This window comes from Hipposideros armiger, unplaced genomic scaffold (genome assembly GCF_001890085.2).
Source record: "Hipposideros armiger isolate ML-2016 unplaced genomic scaffold, ASM189008v1 scaffold_443, whole genome shotgun sequence".
Taxonomy (NCBI): Eukaryota; Metazoa; Chordata; class Mammalia; order Chiroptera; family Hipposideridae; genus Hipposideros; species Hipposideros armiger.
In genome coordinates, this window is record NW_017731793.1 from 1,760,447 (window position 1) to 1,783,309 (window position 22,863).

A 22,863-nucleotide genomic window follows, 5' to 3' on the forward strand; every position below is an offset into this window, starting at 1 on the left:
CTGAAAATTTGCCCAGTATCCTCTATTTGCCTCCCACTTCCAAGGCATCATCTCTCCCCTTAACTGGTCTCCCTGTACACTCTTGCCACCGTACTATTCCTAGTTCAGCAGGATCTCCTGTTAAAACACAGATCGGATCACGTCAATCCTCCCTTCCAGACCCTCCAATGTCTTCTCATCGTTCTCAGATTAATAAAATCTTTACAATGACCCAAGAGGCCCCACGTCATTTGTCCTGGCCCCATTTCCTCTCTTAAGTCATTTCCTACTGATTACCGTCCTCCCTCATCCCATCCCACACTTGCTCCAGTGGTCCCTTGCTGTTCCTCCAACAGGCCAGGCACTGGGGTGTTTGCACTGGCTGTTCCCTGGGCCTTGCAATGCTCTTTCCTCAGGTATTTACATTGCACTCTCTAGATGAGGCCTCCCCTAAGCACCTTCTTTACAATTGTAGCATCCTCCCAACTCCTTATTCTGCTCTATTTCTCCCAGGCACTTACTATTTTCTAACATATTATATAACTTATTGTTTATTGTAATTGTATATCTCTCTCCACTGAAAGCGATGAGAGCAGGGATTTTTGTGCTTAGTCATCAATGTGTCACATTGGTTGAACAGTATCTGCACATAGCAGACATTTAGTGAATGCTAAGTGAACGGATATTAAATTTAAAAAAAAAAGGAAAGCACAGTGTTTGAAGTACGCTGCCACAACATTAAAAAGTGAATGAATCGTATTTACTTGTTTAAGTTGAGCTTATCTCTGGAAAGAGACCAGTGGTTGCCACAGGTGTGGATAACCTGCTGTCTGTGGACCGAAGGAGACATTTTACTTTCATACTTTTTGGCTTTTCCTCTATATGTATATATTGCCTGTTCAATACATAACTCAAATGGAAATAAATAATTTGGAATACAGAATACAATGACATCCTACAACTCTGGCCCTTCCAGGTCAGCTCTGATGTATTTTGGTGTGCTTCTATCCTTTGAGTCTTTCCTGCGGGCACCTCCTTCTGTCTGCAATCATGGCATAAGAGCTCTTGCTGTAGCATTGGCATTTGATTGGAGTCCAGCACCCTGCAGAGGCAAAGGATGGACGTGCTTACCATTTAGGGATCTTATTCTGCATTGTTCTGAATCTAATGGTGCCTGAATATCATATGCTGGCTTCTAGAGCTCATGCTACAAAATTAATTGCTGTAATTAATGGCTGTTTAAAAACTGACCAGAGTCACTGAGCTCTTGTGAGCTAGTTTCTATTTGGAGGGTGAGGCATGTGGGGCTAGATGGTCTCCAGAGGTGCTTGTAAGACGGTGTAATAACAAAAAAATGAGACAGCAGTTAGCTTTGGAGGGGAGGATGGGATATGGGAAAGGGAAAGGGGACACAGGCATTGATAATATTCTGCGAGTGAATTCACAGGTGGTTATTATATTTTTATGTTTCACAAATTAATATATATGCTATATAGATCATTATATATATATTCTAAAACATCAAAAGGAGATGAAAAATAATAAAATTGGGGCCAGCTGGATGGCTCAGTTGGTTAAGAGAGCAAGCTCTGAGCAACAGGGTCGCTGGTTTGATTCCCACACGGGCCAGTGAGTTGCACCTGAGCTGAGCTGCCGCTGGGTGGCAGGATGGCTCAGCTGGTGAGAGCGTGCACTCTTAGCAAAAAGGTTTCCAGTTCGACTCCCGCATGGGATGGTGGCTACGCCCACCCACAACTAAGATTGAACATGGTACCTTGAGCTGAGCGGCCACGAGCTGCTGGCGGCTGGCCGGATGGCGACTGGACTTGGAGCTGGGCTGGCTGCGCACTCCACAACTAAGATTGAAGGACAACTTGGCTGTTCCCCTTCCCCAATTACCTGAATAAAAATCTTAAAAAAAAAAAGAAAGAAAAGAAAAGAAACATAATAAAATTGAAAGACAATTGAAAAAAAAAAAAAAGACTGTGTACACAGATTCTGAGAGGCCCCCGGTTCCAGTTTTGAGAATCTATTTGATTCAGTTCCCCGACTGCACAGGTAAGGAAACTAAGGCTCACACAATCAAAATGCTTTGCCTAGTGAGTTAGAACTAGAATTGGAACTCAGATTTCCTGACTCCCAGCCCAGTGCTCTCCATATCACCTTCCGTAAAAAGCAAGGATGCTCAGGGTTAGAGAGACCCGTCATGACTTGGTCCTTTTAAGGACAGCAGTAGGGGACAGATCTCTGCATCACAATATGGGATCCTTGATACACAGATCTGAGTCAGTTATCTTCATTTCAAAGCTAAATGTGCTGGAGGCTGATGCTTGGTACCTTTGTTAGTGAGTTTCATTGCTAAGGGCTCAGGCCTCGGGGATGAACTTATGTGAGTTGCTCCACCTCCTCCTATGCTGCAGCTAACTCAGCTATAAAATGGACCTATTTATTATACTTCAAGGCTTGTTGTAAGGATCACACAAGATGGTGAAAGTGCCTTGTAGATTAGTATAAAGCTTGATTCAAGTCAATTACTCGTTCATTTATTCTACACTTACTGAACGCTTCCTGGCATATTCCTGGCATGCGAGAGGCAAGTAAACAAGACTGACATGGCCTCCACTGTCAGGGAAGTTGATGTAGGCAGCAGGAAACTGAGAAGTAAATAGAGAGTTAGGGGAGGGAAGTGTGCCAACGAGATAATTAAGCTATGGATCACTTAATAACTTGGAGTTGGGGAGAAGATAGGCTTCATGGAGGAAGTGTCCACCAAGTTGTGTCCTGCAGGACGAAGAGGTGGTCAGTGTTACAAGCAGCCCAGGCTGCAGGGAAGAGTTGGCTATTTGGGGTATTAAGAGAGAGTCCAGCACAGCTGGAGGAGACCATCACCCAGGGTCTTGAGTGGTAGGCTAGAAGTTTGGACTCTGTCCTGAAACCAATGGGGAGCCATGGAGGGTTTTATGCAGGTGATGACTGGGTCTGGCTTGCTTTCAAGAACAATTGCTCCAGTCAGCAGTGTGTTGGGTCCACTACAGCGATCTGTGTCATTACCAGGCAGTCAGCCTGCAAAGCAAGGAGCATGGAGCCTGGGCTAGGCAGTCCAGGGATCAGGCCTGTGTGACCTGGGGGAAGCTGCTGAACCTCTTTGAGGTTACTGTCTGTGAACTGGATAATGTTATCACCTCACGGGGTTACTCTGAGGATTAAAGGCTTGCAAAGTGTTCAGTACAGAGGTCTAAACGAACAAAGCTGAGCCGCCTTTGTTCCTCCACAGTAACCCTGCAAAGTATCGCTGTTGCCACGTTACAGCCGGCCCTAGCCTGGAGCTATTCACGCCTGCGCGGTGGGCGCCAAGTGTGCGGAGCACGGCGCTTGGGAGGCCGCCGGAGTCACCTGGCAACTGGGTCGCCTGGCAACGGGCGTGCACTACGGGGACCGCACGCGCTGAGGCAGGTGAGCGGGCGGTGGTCGGACGGGGGTCCGGGACAAGGGGCCCCCAGACCTATCCAGTCCGGCTCACACGGGGCCCGCTTCCTCACACACCAAGGCTCTCTTATCCGCGGCCGGACTCCCGCAGCCCATGCCCCTTGGAGGAAAGCAGGCCCCTCTCTCAGGGCCCACCGGCCCCTGCAAAGGGAGCACAAATTGGAAATGGTCCTGTCAGTCCCAACCTGGCTTTACCTCCTCCGCTTGTCACCTGGTGCCTGGAATCAGAGTGTGGCTCACCTCTTTTACTGGAGTAGATTCCTATAGAATTGGGGCCTGTCACTGTCATTAAATGTGAAAACAACAACCGCCACCATAATTACCACAACCAATATATCTGGAGCCCTTGTGTGCCAGGCTCATGAGTATCAGTTAATATCCCAACTCTGGGAGGGAGGGAAGAAAGTGCTATTATCATCTGCCTTTGCAGCTGTAGAAGGACACAGATATTGGAAGTAACTTGTCAAGGGTCACCCATGATCTGGGTCTGGAACCCGTTCTTAATTACTAATCTACACACTGCCTATAGTTGCTCGAAGTGTGTGTGTGTGTGTGTGTGTGTGTGTGTGTGTAATAAAAATAATTCACCCTTTAATCTTAATTCCTTTTTTTTTTTTAGATTTTTTTTAAAATTGGGGAATTGGAGAAGGGAACAGTGTTGGAGAATTGGGGAAGGGGAACATTGTGTTTTCCAGGACCCATCAGATCCAAGTCAAGTTGTTGTCCTTCAATCTTAGTTGTGGAGGGCGCAGCTCAGCTCCAAGTCCAGTCACAGCTTTCAATCTAGTTGGGAGTTGGGGGGGGCGGTGCAGCCCACCATCCAATGCGGGAGTCAAATCGGCAACCTTGTTAAGAGCACGCGCTCTAATCAACTGAGCCATCTGGCTGCCTGCCCATCGGCAGCTCAGCGGCAGCTCAGCTCTGGCACAGCTCAATGGCCCATGTGGGAATCGAACCAGCAACCCTGTTCCTCAGAGTCTGTGCTCTAACCAACTGAGCCACCTGGCCACCCCCCTTAATTTCTTTTCTGTGAATGTGTCAGAGCATCTGAATATGGGTCCCTGATGGGTGAACGAGCTGGACCCGGATTTGAATATCAGTTCCTAGCCTTATCAGTTCTGTTACCTCCTGCAAGCTCCTTGCCCCTAAACCTCAATTTCCTCATTTGTAAAATGTGGATAATACAAGTCCCCTTCTTCTGGGGTAGTTGATTTAGATACTAGCTGGCACAAGATAAGCACTAAATGTAGTCACCATATTAGTGTTTATCTCTTTGGCGCCTTTGACCAAAGGCCCAGCCTGTAAAGTGTGGGTGGTTTCTTCCGTCATTAAGCATGAGAGAACTCTGGAGTTTGCAGTTTGGACTGCTACTTACCTTCACTGTGACCTTGAGCAGATCCATTCATTGCCCTCAGCCTTAGTTTGCGCATCTGTAAAATGGATGTATAAATATCCACCTGGCTGCCCTTATATTTTTGAGGATCAAATGAGAAGTAGCTTCTAAATCACAGTAATAATAATGACAACTTTTTGGGTTCTTTTAATCAGCGGTTTCTACAGAGCTTCGTTTTGAAAGCTAGCGAGTCACCCTCTGCCGGTGTGGAAAGATGGCTCATGCCCGGATCTCTATGTACCGTCTCCCTGACATCAACCCCACCCAAGCTGCCATTGCCTATGGCTGCCGGGCCCTGCCCAAGCTGAATGAGGAGCTGCAGTCGGAGGACCTGCTGACAAGGCAGAAAGCCCTCATGGCTCTATGTGACCTCATGCATGACCCAGAACATGTCTACATTGCCATCGACATAGGTGAGAATGTCACAGCCCAGGTGACCGCGACTGGGGTCTGGATGGCTTGAGGTGGGAGGAGCTGAGGTGACCTGGCCCCGTCACAACACCCCTCCCAGCTGGTCAGTCAGTCCTTGTGGGACGCTCCCAGCGGCCAACCCAGAGCCACAAACCAGACTCTCTGCTATGACTCAACCAAGTGGCCACAAATTCACCGAATAGCCCTGTTTATTTGTTTCATCCACAAGGCTGTCACAAAATATAGGCACCTACCTACTGAAACCACACATGTATCTGGGACCCCTGTCCCTTGTTTCTCACGCTCCTAATTACCAAAATGAGAGTTGAGGTGAATGTAGTGGCACATGGTTGCACCTTTCTCAGATCAGGTACATGATGGATGAGTTGTCACTTCTCCCTCCAGCCTTAGCTGAAGGGCTGGTTTAATTTCAGAGGCAGCAATGGTCCTGTCATGGCCTTGGACACCAGGTGGGGCTTCAGTAATAAAGGTTGCTATTTAATGAGCTTGACCCTGACCCAGCACCACCCCACATGCAGTGCCCATGTTATCTTTAGTCCTCATAACACCCGCCCTGGGAGCAGAGGAGAATCTTCAACCAACAGGTAACAAATCTGAGACTCAGAGAAGGATGTAAGGCTACGGTGGCCCAAGCAATAAATAAAGCAGGATTTTTATTTGCTCAATCTGGCATTCCCGGATGTAGCCCAATCGAGGGTACATAACTCTTCGGGGACAGGGTTGGAATTGGATCCCTGCTCTCTCCAAATGAAAAGCCCATTCTCTTAACCCCATGGTGAACTGTGAGAGAAGGCACTAGTAGGAAGTGTACGAGGGGCTTAGGTGAAACAGTCTCTGGATGTGAGCACACAGAGACCCCTGCAGTGACTCTGAAATACTTCCTAACTGTAAAGATTCCCCTGCATCCCGAACTCTGGTAATCTCTTGTTGCCTGATGGTGGCTCACCTGTTGCCTTCTAGGTTAGTTGATTTCTGAGACTGGTAAATATTAAAAGGTTTTTCTGCTTTGCAGGCTGCTTGGAGAGCCTGAAAGCTTTGCTGAAGGATACTAACAACATGGTTCGGATCAAGGCCACCGAGGTGCTGTGCATCATGGCGACTCATAACGTGGGCAGGTGGGCAGCTGTCTTTGGAAACCAATGTCAGGCTTTGGAGCCACACCCCACCCCTAGGTGGCATGCCCTTGAATGACCTTGAGGACTCTGATTTTTGTCTGTAGCACAGTTCTTTGGCTGGACTTCTTTTTGGCCAGAATAGGTCTCTGGAGTGGTTTTGGTTGCTTCTGTGGCGGCCTAATGTGGCCCTCTGCTCTAAGCCAGCTTTTATATTAGTTTCCAGCTCTGAGCGTCCCTCTTTGAAGGTAGAAAGAACGTTCAGGCCCCACAACAATTTAGCCTTTACCTGTGACAATTTAACCTTTTTTTGGCTCTTTATGGGGACACCAGTTCCCTCTCCCAGACTCCCATAGGGCCTATGGCTTTGGCTCCTGTTCGCTCCCATGTACATGTTAAGACATCAGCCTCAAAGTGCACACCTGGTCTGGGCTGGTGGCTTCAAACCTGCTCATGGGTCTTCTAGGTTTCTGGCATCTGAAAATGTCCCTTTCCTGTGTAAGCACAGTTTTGCATTTTACTTTTTTTTTTTAAAGTAGTTCGTCTAGCATTTTGGTTAGGAGTGTGTGTGTGTGTGTGTGTGTGTGTGTGTGTGTGTGTGTGTGGTGGTGGTGGTAGTGGTAGGGTCAGAGGTGCCTTCCCACATCAGCTCAGTTCACTCTCTTGACCTGGGACTACTAGTTTTACTTTGTATTAAAAACAGATCCAAAAATCACAAAGAGCCCTCAAGCCCTGCCAGGAACCACTGCCAGTGCGCACATGCCCAGCAAGGAGGGAGGCATAGTGATAATAACAGTGATGACAGACGGCACCGCAGGGGCAGGGTACTCATTGTCTGTGGGCGTGTTTGCTGTAAACAACAGGCACCCCTTCAGAGACACTTCACATCCTTTCAGGGGTGTCAGGGAGCCTCACAAAACTGAAGATCTCTCAGTCCTGTCTCTCCCCAAACATTCAGAGCCTCGGTGACCTCATCGGCACCTGCTCGTGGGGAAGGGAGTTAAAGGAGTTAACGCAAGTGAAGTGCTCAGCCTGGGGACACCTCGGAAATGTCCACCCCACGTTGTCCTGGGTGTCCGCTCCTCTCTCTGGAGACTGCTGCCTCCCTCTCCCCAAAGACCATTCTCTGAACTCACGCATTCGCTTGCTCAGGGCCATCTCCAGCCAGCCACCTCAGTCTCTCAGTCCCCTTGTCCTCCCAGCTCCCTGACTTCTCTCTGGGTTCTGATTTTAAGTCCTTGGAAGGGGGTGTGACCAGCCGATCGTGTGTGAAGGTGCTGCGAACAGGGTTGCGTATGAAGAGGTCGTGCCACAGGGAGACTCAAAAGTGAGTCTTTTTTTTAAAAAGTGAGATGATTGTAGAAAGTTTTTGCATGCAGATTCGTTCATTAGGCTTTGAATCCTTGCACTACTTTAAAGAAACCAAAACTGCAAATTCACACACACCAGGAAGGGCAGACCAGTGCAGGGGATAGCGAGGTGGGTGTGGCCACAAGCCCTGGGGGTGGGTGGTGGTGGGCTGTCCTGTTCTCTCCTGCTCTGTGTCCTGGCAAGACTCCTGGTGGAGTCTCACCACACCCATCTGAAAAAGACCCAAGGACTGTGCTTTGGGACCTTAGGGGCACAGAGGAACAAAGCATTTCTCCTTCTTCCTACTCCTCTATTCTCTTTCTGGACCTGAGATAGGTGAGGGGTGACAGTCACTGAGAGAGATGTTTGTACTTGGGTGATTAGAAGGAAACTATCAGCCCAGTGAGGGTGATGGTAGGTTTGTTTAGCACCACTAGGAAGTCTGGGCAGGGGAGGAGGGTTCCAATCTGTGGCTGTGTTATCAGGATGTGGCTGAAGAAACTGTCACTGACCAAGGACCTGATGCCTCCTGGCCACACACTCCTTCTGTGTCCTCTACAAACCCTCATACTGGTCTGCGTGACGCACTTGTCCAAAACCCCGGTTGGCTCCAACACACCACATTGGACAACGGGCCAAAACTAACCAGGGATGACTTCTGAAGTTTGCCCAGCTCCAGTGGTGATCTTATAACTAAAACCCGTAGCTCTCAGAGCCTGTCAAGCTCTAAGTAACTAACTGCCCATGTTGAAACCCTTCTGCCCTTTTGTATCCACACAAGTAGTGATGGACAGGGGGATGAGGATAGAAGCCTGGGGCTTGGTATCTTGTCACCCTGATACATTAGTTCATATGATAGCCCCCACACAGGAGGGCCTCTCAGGTGGCCTGGCTCCCCCTGGCCCCCTCTTGATCTCCTGCTGGTGAGTGGGGCAGATACCCTAATAGCAAACAGCAGATTTATAAAGCAGGAGTGACATGGAGTGGGTGACTGGGCACTGACTGAAGAGGCTCAGACACCTCAGTGCAGGTGGTCAGGGAAGGCCCCTGCAACTTGGGTGTCCCACTATGATTTTCTTCTCTAAGAACAACTCAGCACTCACCATATGGTTAAGTCCCGGCCAACACAGCAGAAACACAGTTGGTTGGGCACTTCTTGTGCATTGTGCACTGGGCAAGGACCTCATATTGAATTCTCACTGACTCAGCCTTGAGCGATGTGACCAATGAAGTCCTCTTGACAGATGAGATTTGGTCTTTAGTTAGTTGGTTAATTGAAATAGTTTAAAAAGCCAGGAATTGAAGACATTGTATATTCCCTTTAAATTTTAAACAGTTCATTTTAACACAAATGATTAGGTAGCATTCATCAATCCCTGTGTGCCACCCAGGCCTTTTCTTGGATATGAGCCCACTGGTGGTTGTTTCCCGTCATCTTTTTTGCTTAAACCATACCTGTAACATCATCTAATTTGCAGCTTTGGTTTCTTTTCACATAGAGCAAGAACTCAAGACATTAATGAAGTAATCTGCATGCAAAAATCTTCTATGCTCTTTTACAATCATCTCACTTCTTTTAGAGACTCACTTTTGAGTCTTCGCAAAGCATTCAACTTGGTTTTCATACGGAAATTTAAAAAAAAAACAACCTCTTCTCTCATCTAATTGGCTTACCTAATATTTCATTAACTTATATAATTATAACAACAAGCATAACAGGCATACCTAGTTTTGAAGGTAAGCAACTGGCTGCCGGCAAGCTGGCAACTCCACTGGGAGAAGAGGGAGGGGCAGCGAGCGGCTCACTGTCCTGAAGCATCAGTGCCGGGCAGGTGAAGAGAGGTGGTCAGCTCAGCCGGCAGCGCGGGGGAGATCGGTTACAAGCTTCCGCTGCCTCATCTCCATTCTACAGATGATAGAAGTGAGGCTCAGAGGAGTGAAAGGAAGGACCAGGGCACAAAGAACTCAAATCAGAGTCCTAGCTAGGAAGGGGCAGAGCTGTGACTCTTTCCACCACCACACAAGGCACTCTGCTCTCATGGCCTAGAAGGATTCCAGAACGTGTGGTCTACCTCTGGCCTTTGTCTTCTCTCAGGTAGCCAGAGGGATGTGGTCTGCACCAGCCAGCCACGGGTTCAGACTACAGGTCGGGGGTGAGGGTGGGCAACTGACCCTTGGTTCTTCCTGGGTCCTCTCCAGGCTTGGCCTTAGTTGTGTCTAAATATGACGTCTCTTCCCCAGAGAAGGCTTTTTGAAGCATGACATCATTGTTGCCCTGTCCTTCCTGCTGAACGACCCCCAGACAGCCTGCCGGGAAAACCTACACTTGGCATTCAAGCACCTGGCTCAGCTGCCTTCAGGTAGGCTTTCAGTGGGCACTTGGGCGGCCCCGTTGTCTCCTCTCCAGGTCAGGTGTGTGCTACATGCAGATCACAGTCTACAGCACATTCTAAAAAAAGTTATGCTTTAATTAAGGTACAACATACATATTAAAAAGGCACCAATCATACATGAACATTCGGTTAAGTTGTACTAAGCGAACATGCTGCCGAACCACTACCCAGATCAGAACATATGTAGTATCGCCAGCTCTCCAGACTTCCCACATGCCCCATACCAGTTACTGCCCATCACCCAAAGGTAAACAATATCTTTGATTTATAAAACCATAGATTAGTTTATGCCTCTTTTTAAATTTCACATAAGTGGAAACATACGACGTCTGACAATTAAGTTCGTGAACTTGTTGCAACGATGTTGCTAACCTTTTTTGCTATGAGAGGGATTATTCATTATGAATTTGTACCAACTGGACAGTTAACCAAATTTACTATTTGGATGTGCTGAGAAGGCTGCGTAAAAAAGTTAGACGAAGATGACCTGAACTTTTCACCAACCGGTCATGGCTCTTGCATCATAACAATGCACCAGCTCACACGGCACTGTCTGTGAAGGGAGTTTTTAGCCAGTAAACAAATAACTGTATTGAAACACCCTCCCTACTCACCTGATCTGGCCCCCAATGACTTCTTTCTTTACCTGAAGATAAAGGAAATATTGACCAAAAAAAATATTGATAAAAAAACGAAAGACATTTTGATGACATTCAGGACATCAATGGTAATACGACAACAGCTCTTATGGGCATTCCAGAAAAAGAGTTCCAAAATTGCTTTGAAGGGTGGACTAGGCACTGACATTGGTACATAGCTTCCCAAGGGGAGTACTTCAAAGGTGACCATAGTGATATTCAGCAATGAGGCATGGAGCACCTTTCCTAGGATGAGTTTGCAAACTTAATTGTCAGACCTCATACAGCATGTAATATTTTGTTTCCAGCTTCTTTTGTTCAACATTTTGTCTCTGAGATCCACGTATGTTTATGTATTACTGACTTTTGCTGATTTGCACTGGAGTGTGGTATTTTCATTATATGCGTATACTACAGTTTATTTACCCACTAAATAATATAGTTTATTATTCATTGCTGCTGATAAGACATTTGGACTGTTTCTAACGTATGGCTGCCAAGACTAGAGTGGATATAAACATTCTTAAAAGTGTCTTTGGACATTGAATACTGTTCTTTTGAGATACACCTAGGAGGAGAATTGCTGGGCATAAGAAAAGTTTATGTCCAGCTTTAGAGGGTACTACAAATGATTTTGGAAAATGTAATAGTTATACTAATGTACATTCCCACCAGTAGTGGATGAGAGTTCCAGGCGCTCTATATCCTCACCCACACTTGCTCCTTCCTGTATTTTTATTTTAGCTATTTTGGTGAGTTGTTTTTAATTTGTATTTCCCTGGTTATTGTAATCCTGTAAATGTCCTCTTTTGTGAGGTGCCCTAGCGCTGTGTTTTAAGGATTAAAAGGTCCTTTCCCAAAGACCACTCCTCCCTCTGTCTCAACATACCCTCCCTTCCCAGCCCAATTCCATGCAGAGTACAGGGTACTAGCCACCGGCTGACTGAAGCTAGAGGGCTGAGATTTGTGTCAGATTGACATCGCCCGGTCACACGATGCAATGAGCATTTTAAAGGAGGCGCTCATTCAAAGAGACATGATACTAAGCCTTAAAGGGGATGCCTCAAGGCAGACAGATAGACTTTGTGGCCCAGTAGTCAGACAGACCTGGGTTCTTTCTGGCCTGCCCCTTGTTCCCTGAGTGCCTCTAGACAGGTTATTTTATTGTCTCTAAAATGAGGTTGATAGTACCTGCCTCAAGGCCTGAAGCGAGGGTCAAGTGAGAAGATGCTCACCAAGCATGTAGGCCAGTGACCCCCTTTACAAGTGTGCCGTAAACATTGAGGGCCAGGTGTGACCACTCCCCAAATTAAGGCCCCAGAGAGAAATGATGACAAGGATAGGATCAGGTGCAGAGAGGCAGGTCGAATGAGCAGAGCCCTGGGGAGGGGGTGCCGGGTGTTGGGGGACATGCTAGGCTGGACAGCAGAGCCCCCTGGTGGTCTTTTTAAAAAGCCCACCCTATCCCCTGGCTTGCAGAATCATCTCTGGGGCTCTGTGGGTGGGCTCTGCACACACCTTTCTCAACCAACCCTTGGCTGACTCTCCTGTGTGGCCATGGTTTGAGAGACACTGAGATAATGGGGTGTCTCTGTGGAGGACCAGAGCCCAGTGCTGAGCCCTGTGCTCACCATGCAGGAGCCTTTCAAGCATTCAGAGAAGTAGAGAGATGATGATAGTGAACATCAGGTACCATCGCCCAGCTTTGCTAAATCTTAATGTTCAACCATATTTCACATGTGCTCGAGATTCTTGTTCAAAAAACCCCAAAAAACAGTCCAAGCCCCCTGTGAACCTCCTCCACCCAGCACCCTTTCTCCTCTCCTCCCTGGAGCCACCAATAATTTGGTGACTATATCCCCAATGCATGTCTATTTTTACCACACATATAATTAGATATAGATCTTTCCTTGCATGTTTTCAAATGCTATGTAAATGGATCTTGCTGTCTGTATGTCTTTGCTACTTAAAAACATTGGAAAGTTGTAATTCTGAAATTTATCCGTGTCATACCATGGGCTCTGTTGCATTATGGTAACTGCGGCACGTCCTTCCCCAGTGTTTGGATGTAATGCTTACATGTAACATACGCACCCCTGCCCCGCTGACTGGCATGCCAGGTATTTCTGCTCCTGGCATTTCTGCTCAGGTTTTCCTGGAGTCCCTGCAGGGCCTCCACTGGAGGAGGGCGTCATGGGGCACGGAGCCTGCAAGCCTTCAGCGTGGTCCAATATCGCACTTCTTCCCAAGCCATCCAGCTGCGTCCTCTCCAGCAACCTGACTGACCTGTGCCAAGTCACTGCTGTGTGGCGTTGTTGTCATCTGTGACTGGGAAAGGGGGCAGCTTTTCTCTGCCTGGTGCCGCCTCAGCTTCCTGAACCGCCCAGTGCCTCCTGGGAGTCTGAGCCCATTCTGCTGAGTTGCTTTTTCTTTTTTGCCATTTCTTATTGATTTGAGGGAGTGTTTCATTTATTCTGCGTTCCAACCCCTTGTTGGTTATACACATTGGCAATGCCATTTCCCGGGCTGGTTGTGTGGCTTTTCACTATTTGTTTGTTTACTCATCTATCTGTCCAGCTGTTTTTCATTTGAATATAGTCAGTTTCATCAATCTTGTGTGTGTGTGTGTGTGTGTGTGTGTGTTAAGAGAACTTGGTGCTGTATAAGAGCTCATGAAGATATTCTGCCATATTTTCTTCTAAAAGTATAAGAGTTTTGTGCTTCATGTTTAGCTTGTGAAGGTCCCTGGAACAGGTTTTTGTTCTGAGGTGTTCTTGTCTAGCTCTTGCCAGGCCAACCCTGTCCTAATTATAAAAGCTCTATGGTAATCTGGGGTCTGGTGGACAGGTCCCACCCCCTCCGTTTCCTCCCTGCAACATTTTCTGGAATCTACAAGCTCTGGGTGTACCTTGGAACAGGGGGGCTATGGTTCTGACACGCCTCATTTAGGGCCCCGGTGGTGAACCTCGACCTTGTCCACAGGATTTCCTGGGCACTGCTCATTGTCTCTGATGTCCCCAGAAGGGAGGCCTGGGACACTCTGGTGAAGGACATGTGGCAGTGAGGGGAAAGGTGAGGAGGGATAGCTGAAGGGAGGAAGGGAGACATGCAGTGTGGTGGGCGCCCCAGGAGGTCTGTCTGGCGGGGGTGTTCTCAGTGCCATGGATTCTGTGTTGGCCGATGTGGCTGTGTCATTAGGGGTGTTCTCACGGGGTCTCAGGGTGGGGTGAGGGCATCTGTGTCAGCGACTCTGCTCTTATCAGCGTGTCACCTCAAGCATGAGTAGCAACTGGTAGGTAGCCTGGGTGCCTGCGTGGTTTGGCCGGACAGTCTATACTCGGGGCTTGGCCAGTTCTCATACTGGTGGTTATTGGTATGGGTTTTCTATCCACGATGACACCAAAACGCACCCTCTGAACCTGGTGGAGTGCTTGGCATGTGGTTGGCACTCAACAAATATTGGTTGTGTATGCCATATTTTTAAAGATCATTTATCGATTGTTTTCTTGCTGCATTTCACTCACTCACTCACTCACTCACTCACTTCTTCGTTTGCTTGACAAATTGTTGGGGCATCATGGTGGGGAACGGAGGTCTTCCCTCTGAGTCTTTGCACCTGGACGGTTCTGGCTTGCTATGTGGTTTCCCCGAATACCCAGCAGGTGGTGCTCCAGGACTGATGATGGCTTGACTGGGCTCTGCTGTGATCTCAGGTCCCAGGGTGGTGCCCTGTCAGGAAGGAGGAACCAGGATTGCAGAGGCAAACGCCACGCAGAGGCTGCCAGCCCAGGCTCTCCGTTAGCTGGGCCCTGAGTGCCCGCCTGTGATTCTGGTGGGAGCTTGTCTCCTTGCCTGCTTCTACTAACCCTGTCTGGGGACAGGTCTCATTTGGCGGGCAGGTGTTCGGCTCCGATGCTGAAATTGAGGAGTCTTCTGAAACCGGATTTTGGGCTGTGGCTGAACAGCCTAGAGACCCCGGATGTGTCCCCCTACCAGCCCCACTGTCCATGGTCCAGGCCCCCTTTGGCCCTCTCTCTGACCTCAGTCCTTGTCTGTCACACCTGGGAGTCTGGCCCTGTCCCTGTGCTGGTCTCTGAGCCACTGGCTTCAGCCTGGGCTTGAGGGTGATGTGGAGGTGGAGGCAGGTGCCCTCCCCGCCGAGAGGAGAGCACCAGCCAGGTAGAGGAGGGGGGAAAGGGGCAGAGACCATACACTCAGGCCTCTCCTGTGGAGACTGGCTCCTTGGCCTCGGAAAAGAGCAGGGCTGGGCTAGGGAGGGACAGTGCACCGTGGGGGGAGATGTCTGGATGCAGGTCTGATTCTGGTAGTTTTGAGGTGCAGGGGGACACCCCTGGAATTATATACCATCTGGACTAGAGAGAAATCGGGATTGCTGTGTCCAGGGGAAGCTGAAGCCATAGCAGTAGCAGAAGTCTAGGTCGAGTGGCTGCTGGAGAAGCAAAACGGGGTGCTACTCCCTTTCCGCAGCTCACAGTTCTGCCGGGTAAGGTGGCCCGGGGCAGCCTCCCCACCTCAGGGTGGAGGTACGGGGCTGGCTGCCCCAGAGGGGGGGCCTTTCCTTTCTCATTTGCCTCAGGTCCGGGGCCACCTGGGCCCTGGGCACACCCTCAGGCTGACTGTCTTTGAGGGCAGTTGCCTCCTTCCTGGACTTAGCAAAAGATGACACCCACCAATGATGACGCTGTCCACTTGAGTCCCAGCCTGCTGCACCTTCTAGATGCCTCCTCTCCCCTCACCCTCCCCAGCCACCTTCCCCCACCCCCACCAGCCAGGAGAGCCTTCCCGTATCTGACCCAGTCAAGCCTGGCCACGGTCCCAGCGCGGATCCACATGTTCCGTCTCAGGGCAGGTGGCCCTGCTCAGCCTTCTTCACAGGTTTCATAATATTCCCAGGTGATTTGGGACAGCCTGTTACACATGGAATTACCAAAGTGGTCAAATCCTCCCGGGACATGTGCTGGGCAGAACCAGGTAGCACCTGGCCTAGGACCTACTCAGCACTGAAGCCCCTCGCTTGGTTTGTCTCTTGGTGAGGCCAGTCTGCCATCCAGCCTTGGTGCGGCCCCCTTGTCCTCATGGTACAGTGCGGCCCTCCCCAGCACTTGTTGCTGTGCCAGCTGAACCACACCTCGTGCCCACTTGTCCTCATTGGCCAGGACCTCACGTGGGCTACGGGGAGTGTGGACAGATGGAGCACAGCCCCTGGGGACCCAGGCCCTGTTGGGTCACTCTTTACACCCTGTGATGCTAGGAAGTCATCCTCTCTCAGGGTCTCTGCTTTCTTTTCTGTAAAATAGAATCAATATTCTCGGCTTCCCAGGAGTAGGAGGGGCCGTGTGCGGTGAAGCTATCACAGAGGGGAGCCGAGGTTATCATGGCACTATCATTTCCCTATTGCATCATCTCATGTGGCTGCACGGGCTCCAGGGGAGGTTGGCACCCTTGCAGCCCCCACTCCTCAGTGTGTCCTGGGAGAGGGAGTTTGGCCCTCATGGTGGGACCTGGGAGGGGTTCGTTGCCTGCAGCGGGTGGGGCTGGACCAGCTCCCCCTGCACAGGAACGTGCCTCTCTCCTTCAGTGGCCTGCCACCAACTCTAGCCTCCTCTCACTCTCCCCTCTGCTGGTTCTTGAGCTCATTTCGCCCTGGCCCGTCAGCTCAGCTGGTATCTTCCACAGCTGGGCACTGTGTGGGCACAGTGGAGGAAGAAGGGGGTCAGGTAGTACAGACACTGCTTCCCACCTCGCCCTGGGTACAGTAAGAGCTGGAGTGCAGGAGGGAGGGGACTTCCAATGCCAGGGAACCTGGGCCCTGTGGGACCAAGGGGTCTTGGACTGTGAGGATGGGGAAGGGAACGTTGTGGCAGGTTTATGAGAGGAAGAATGGGTACAGAGTAAGACTGCAGTGGAGGGTAGGAGCTGGGAGGGGCACTGGCCCAGGGCAGCCGCCTCCTATCCTTGACCACGTCAGGAGAGAAGGCAGAATCCTCGCATTGCCTTCTAGCTGTGTATTCTTAGGTTAAAGATGCTCACAGCAAGATTACTGCTCTGTTCACAGTTGGCATTAAAAGCGCAAAATAAGTCTCAATAAGTCACACGTTATTTCCTCTTATACAGAAGCCCCCCCTGGGTTTTTGCTGTTTGGTGATGGGGAAGGCGTGAAGGGAATCCCCACATGGGCTCCGCAGAGTGCCAGTTTTTTGTGTGTGTCTGATGGCTGAGTATGTGTGTGTGTGCACACGTGTGTGTGTCTGTCTGCCTCCCCTTGTCCAGGGCTTCGTGTGGATCCTGGATTCGAGGTGGTGGTGCAGGGTGGCTATGTGCTCCCCGTGGGCTCCTGCCCCTTCTGGCCAGACAGAGCACTTGGGGGAAGAGCCGGGCGAGGATCCAGGCCTCAGGGAGCACCGGCTCCCTGTTCCTCCAGGGAAGAACATCTCCACCGCTGCTGACCTCGACATACAGCCTCTTTCCTCGTCTGTAAAATAAGACACACTGCCTTGGCGGTGAGCGTTAAAATAATGTGTAAGGAGCCTGGTGCAGGGTGAACGAACTTCCTTGACTTCTAATTAGTGCATTCTACCACATGATGCCTCTAACCACAGTCAGCCAACTGTGGGCGATGGGGGCTTCTCCTCCCCACACCTTATAGGGCCCACCCTACACTGTTGAGGGTTGTTGGCACCAATCATCCAGGCTCTCTGGGCACCTCTTCCGCTCTGTGGGGATGACTCTGACTCTGGCAGAGGTGCCTTTTAGAGTGTGAGGGGTCTGGGTGACAGGGCAGCCTAGGCAGGGTCTTGGGGATAGCAGGAGGGGCGAGAGCCATCATCATCCCCAAACCTCGGCTCCTCAGGACACTTGGGCCTGGCAGGGCTCCCCTCTTCTGCAGCGTCTTTCCTCTCTAGCTTGTTCTTTATGTTCACCTCAAGATGATTTTACCTAAATGTGTGTGTGTGGGAGGGTGGCAAAGAAAAGGAACCTCAAGGTGGAAGGTGCCCCCCCGGCCACTCCCCAGATATTAGCCTTGCATGCACACAGCACGCTGGGACAAGGCTCGGCTCATTCAGGATATTTTATTTTCTTAAAGTAAACAATCTTTGACTTTCATACCATACCAGCTCCTCTTCCCTCTGTACATCTCTTAAAGTCCTTGGCTGTGATTTTGCACCCTGACCTTGGACACACGGGTATTGAACAAAGGCAGACAGAGAAGATTTGGCAAGGGCTCTGGTGGTGCCTTCCCTCTTGGCAGCGGCAGGGCTTCGTATTTACACGTGGTCCTCGGCCAAGATCCTTTCATGGTGGCAGGTGCCACAGGCCCTGGGGCAGGAGCTTGGGGTCCCAGCAGGGCCTCCCTCAGGCTGCAATGCTGGCTGAGCCTTCAGAGGAGTTGCAGCCGCTCTCAGCTCACCTCAGGAGCAAGGTATGCAGGGGGGCCCGCCTCTCGCCTCCCATTCCTCCACTTGCAAAGCCACACATAATTTACTCTCTAAATACCAAGACATTTAGTTATTGTTCATTCGCTCCAAGGTGAAGAGCCTTCTTTAAATACATCACATTTATTTTCCGAAATAAAAATGAAGCAGAAACCGCACCAGTAACGAGGACGCTGCACAGGCGTATGTACAACGCCGCCTCAAGAGGCGTTGCTCGGGAGCAAGGGACAGACTCATCCAGATAACAACTGTTACACTCAGCAAGCCAGACACAAAAAGGACCACCTGAAAAAAAATAGGCTTTGAAAATCTGCATTTTAAAAAAGAATACTCAACTGCATTGGAAATTGTCTGTATTTTTCTGCGAAAACACCACACAAGGTTTGGCCAAAAAAAGGATGTCAGAGAAGAAAAACCAGGTTTGACTTATAAAACATCAGACGAGTAGAAGAAAAGCTGGAACCCAGCTGGCCTAGTTGGAAACGAATCGTGCCACTCATATTATTGTGTGGATTTTTGCTGCATATTTTGAAGCTGTTTAAAAAGAGCTGTGAGTGGCTGGAGGTCTGGTTTGTGGTGTCATCTGGCCTCACACCCTGGTTCGAAAACGAAGAACATGGTACCGAGTAGGCCAGAGGTGGGCGTGTCGAGCAGGGAAGGTGCGTGGACCCTCTCGAGCCCTCCCTCCTGGTCAGTGGCGAGGTCCCTAGTCCTGGGCTGAGGCAGAGCTGGCCTTCTCCAGGTGGCCTGGCCACCTCTCCCCGTAGTCCCAACTCAGGCCCCCATGCATAGTGGGGCCGACTCGGGAAGGCAAAGTGAAAGGGCAGGAAGGGGTTGTAGGGAACTTGGTGACAGCTCCTCAAGTCTTAAAGAACCTCTACACTTTGGGGAACTTTGCTGTCTCCAGAGTGTGTGTGCGCGCGTGCGTGCGTCTACCTACTTAGCAATCTATCCATATATATTTATGTTTGTGGAAACGTGGGGGCCAAGGAGGTAAAGGGGCGTGGGGGACACTCTTCGGGCCCCGTTTTTTGCCCCTGGGCCGGGTCTCCCTAGCACGAGCTGGGTTGGGGTGTGACACCCCGGGGGGTTTTTGCCACAGGCAAACGGGCTGGCCCAGCCCCTCAGCAAAGGCCTATGTACTTGAGATTGTTCTGTATGATGACGTCTGTCACCGCGTCAAACACAAACTGGATGTTACTGGTGTCAGTGGCACAGGTGAAGTGGGAGTAGATCTCCTTGGTCTCCTTGTTGCGATTCAGGTCCTCGAACTGCCGCTGGATGTAGACGGCGGCCTCCTCGTAGGTGTTCTGGCCCTTGTACTCGGGGAAGCAGACGGTGAGCGGGATGCGTCGGATCTTCTCCGCCAGCAGGTCCTTCTTGTTCAGGAAGAGGATGAGTGAGGTGTTGATGAACCAGTTGTTGTTGCAGATGGAGTCAAAGAGGCGCAGGCTCTCTGCCATTCGACTCTGTGGGTGGGCAGACATGCTGGCGTTAATCGGGGCGTGAAGCAAGGAAATACCCTGGCTGGGAGGAAGCTCCCTTGGCCGGGTCTCCCAGACCAGTGCTGGCCCTCACAAAAGCACCCTTCTGCTGAGACGTCCTTCCTCTGCGACATCAACTGTGTCTTCACCCGCCTCCCACAGGCTCTGGAGCCCCAGAGTGGATGGCACTGCCCTCTGAGCCAAGTCTGACGTGTAAGCAGCTCTGCTACCCTATGGGACCCTCCTCTGGACACCAGTGGTGCCAAGTGTCTTTGGGGCTGCAGCCTGGCCTCCCTCAACCGGGTGGACTAGGGCGTCTCCAACCTCACACCCTGAGGGCCCAGCCTGCCCCACCTGCACGTGCAAGCTCGTCTCCAACGGTAGCCGCCGTCATCACGCCTCCCTCAACGTGAGCATGGCCAGCCTTCTGCCCGGCAGCCCGCTGGGGTTCTGGCCCCATCCTTTGAGCCTTGATCCTGCCATGTGTGGTACCATCAGTCCTCAGCTGGAGCCTGTGAGAGTATGGCCTGTGCTTTCAAAACCAAAGGCTCCAGTTCAGAGCTGGGGAAGGCTCAGGCGCCTCTATCCCTGCTGGGCCTCGGGCTTCCTCCAGGTCACACGTGGCCTCTACCTGCCCAGGGCACCTCCTGTGGGCCTACCACCTGGTACGGAGAACTCGAGGATGGTGGCCCAGGAGGGGTAGTGACTATAGAGCGTGGCACCCAGCCCTTCTTTACCACCTCTATTTCTGAGGACCGTGAACGTGCTGTAGTGACTATGGGCTTTTAAGGAACATAATGTGTTTGTCTGACTCCCAAGCCCACTGCTGCCACACACAGCTAACAGTTCTGCTAAAAAGAATGTCTACTGCTGATGAATTATGCTGGTGGACGCTGCCCCTTGTTTAAAGATAAGATGAATAAACTGAGTGATAAACAAAGTCTGGAGCCAGTTTAGTTTAGATCTGAGTCTTAGGATTTAAGAACTTTTCTGACCAGATTATACCACAGATCTGATAACAATGGAAACTGCAACTGGCACTGACAATGGGGAGACAGGGTGCCAGCTTGTCTGATCCTCACACCTTCCTATTCCCATTGTACAGATGAAGAAACTGAGGCTTAGAGGCAGGAAATGTGCTCCAACCCCACATCCAGGAGCTCCAGGCTCACTGTATCTATAGGTTGGACAGGCGGTGCTGTCAGGCCCAAGGGAGGTCACCCCAGGGTGGGGACGCCACGCCGAAACTCTGCTCTCCCACAGACCCTGAGTTGTTTGAGGTTCAGGCCTGACAGCATCAGTGCTGAGGCGGAACCAGGCTGAATGGGGGGAAGATGCCCAGAGGCACCGTCATCACCCCCCTGACTACGGAGAAGGTGAATGGAGACCCTACACTCCACCTGGGAGATCATGTTTTTCAAAACCTATGTTGTGCCTTTAGAACAAGCTCAAGAATAACAGAAGCTCCAAAAAGTGAGGAGTCTCTGGTCTTGGTGTTGCGGGGAGGGGTGAACCTTTCTGCAGGGAGGAACAAGACGCAGGAGTCCCATTCCCAGCAATGTCTGGAGAAGCCGCACGTTCCCAAGTGCTAGTGCTAAGTGGTAGACTAGGATTGTCACGTTCTACTGGGGAGTAATTAGCTTTAATGGATTCCTGGAAGCCATGTGGTAAAGACTAACAGAGCCATCATTTCTCATACAAATGATGTCATAATCATGGACTGTGCTTCTGACCCCAAATTTTGCATCAGATAAATAATAGATGTGGCTATTAGCACATATTCATGAATTCATTGAGCAAATTCTTGCTGAACATGCCGAGGGTCAGTGACAGGTCTCAGCTCTTACACTAGGTGAAGGAGTCCCAGAGACCAGACAGGAGGCTTTCCCCCCAAGGATGATAGAGGGATGGTCTGGTCCCCAGCAGGTGGGACCCAGCAGGCCAGTGGCTAGGTCTGGAGCTAGGGTTCAAGGATGGGTGGGCAAGCCAAGAGGAGGGGCCAGGGCCTGCCTCCTTGAGCCCTGCTGGGTCAGCTGGGGTGAGAGCTGAGTGGCTCTTGTGCCCAGCCCAGCCTCTCGGGGGGACAGGCCCTGGAGTCTGGGAATCAGAGGGGCAGGAGGGCTTCCTCCACATGCTGAGACAGTGCATGCATACAGGCCAGCGGTCACACAGCGGGCCTTGCTGGTCAGTGCTCTGTGGGGTATATGTGTGCGGGAAAAGGTCAGCTGCCAGGTCCCGAGTGGAGTGGCCCCTACACCCCGCACAGCGGGCTCGCCCTCCTGCTCAGCACACACCCCAGACCCCTGGCTTTAGACCCCGCTGATCAGCCCCCGTGAATCCTGACACATCGAGAGCTCTTCTGCCCCATGGGTGCCCTTTGGCAGACTTTTTGGAGCCTGGACATCTGAGCCTCACGTTCCTTAGTTGGAAATTCCTGGAACTCAGGCTCGTACCTCCCAAGGTAGCTGGGAGGACAGCCGCGCCCTGGGCCTCAAACTCGCTCATAGGATCACTGTGGCTGTGCAGCCTCATCAGGGCCTGACGTCACCCTCATCCGCTCCTGGGGCTCCTCTGGTTTTGCTGGCATTTGGGGGCCCAGGTTTCCCAGTTCCGTCTTTTCCTTGGGACAAACCATGGGGAACCACACTGGCTATCATTTAGGTCTCAGGAGATGATGGGCATCAGAGAATAACCACAAAACCACTAATTGTGTAGATGCCCTGCCCCCATAGGGGGTGGGGTGGGAGGGCCAGAGCCCTCTGGTCCTTTGATGCGGTGCCCATGGTGCCACTATCACTGCATGTGTGTGCTCCTACAGCCCAAGTGCTGCCAGGTGGGCAGAGCAGCGTCCTGACACCTCAAATCACAAATCATTGAAAAAGGAGTGTGCTATTTTGGGCTGTAACTCTGGAAACCACGTGAAGCATGCACTGGTGTGAGTATGGGAGTGAGCCCCAGGAGCTGGTGCCACCCAGCGGCCTCCAGGGTCTCCCCCAGGCAGCAGCAGCACAGCCGCTCTCCTCCCCTCACCTCTCCAGTTTCTGCTTTCCCTCAATGGCCTCTTCTTCCTGGATCCTCCGACTTTTCCTCCTGCCCCTGCACCCCCACTCATCTTCCTGTGGCACACCTCTGGCTGTGCCCC

At 50.9% G+C, this 22,863-nt stretch overlaps 2 protein-coding genes across 4 annotated transcripts in view; one reads left to right on the forward strand and one right to left on the reverse strand.

The window, feature by feature from the left end:
* RSPH14 (radial spoke head 14 homolog) overlaps nucleotides 1-22,863 on the forward strand; it is a 91,563-nt gene that overhangs the window by 390 nt on the left and 68,310 nt on the right. For 2 of the 3 annotated variants that reach the window (XM_019665430.1, XM_019665429.1), the window contains exons 2-4: nucleotides 5,014-5,271; nucleotides 6,303-6,405; nucleotides 9,994-10,112. In XM_019665430.1, the coding sequence (XP_019520975.1) occupies nucleotides 5,073-5,271; nucleotides 6,303-6,405; nucleotides 9,994-10,112 (421 nt within the window). In that variant the 5' untranslated portion in view covers nucleotides 5,014-5,072. Of the gene's footprint in view, nucleotides 1-3,253; nucleotides 3,433-5,013; nucleotides 5,272-6,302; nucleotides 6,406-9,993; nucleotides 10,113-22,863 lie in introns of all 3 variants that reach the window. The other variant, XM_019665428.1, reaches the window with a different exon arrangement.
* The window catches only part of GNAZ (G protein subunit alpha z), a 63,493-nt gene continuing 58,488 nt past the window's right edge, over nucleotides 17,859-22,863 (reverse strand). The window contains exon 3 of the mRNA XM_019665427.1: nucleotides 17,859-19,706. Coding sequence (XP_019520972.1) covers nucleotides 19,362-19,706 — 345 coding nt within the window. The 3' untranslated portion in view covers nucleotides 17,859-19,361. The remainder of the gene's footprint in view (nucleotides 19,707-22,863) is intronic.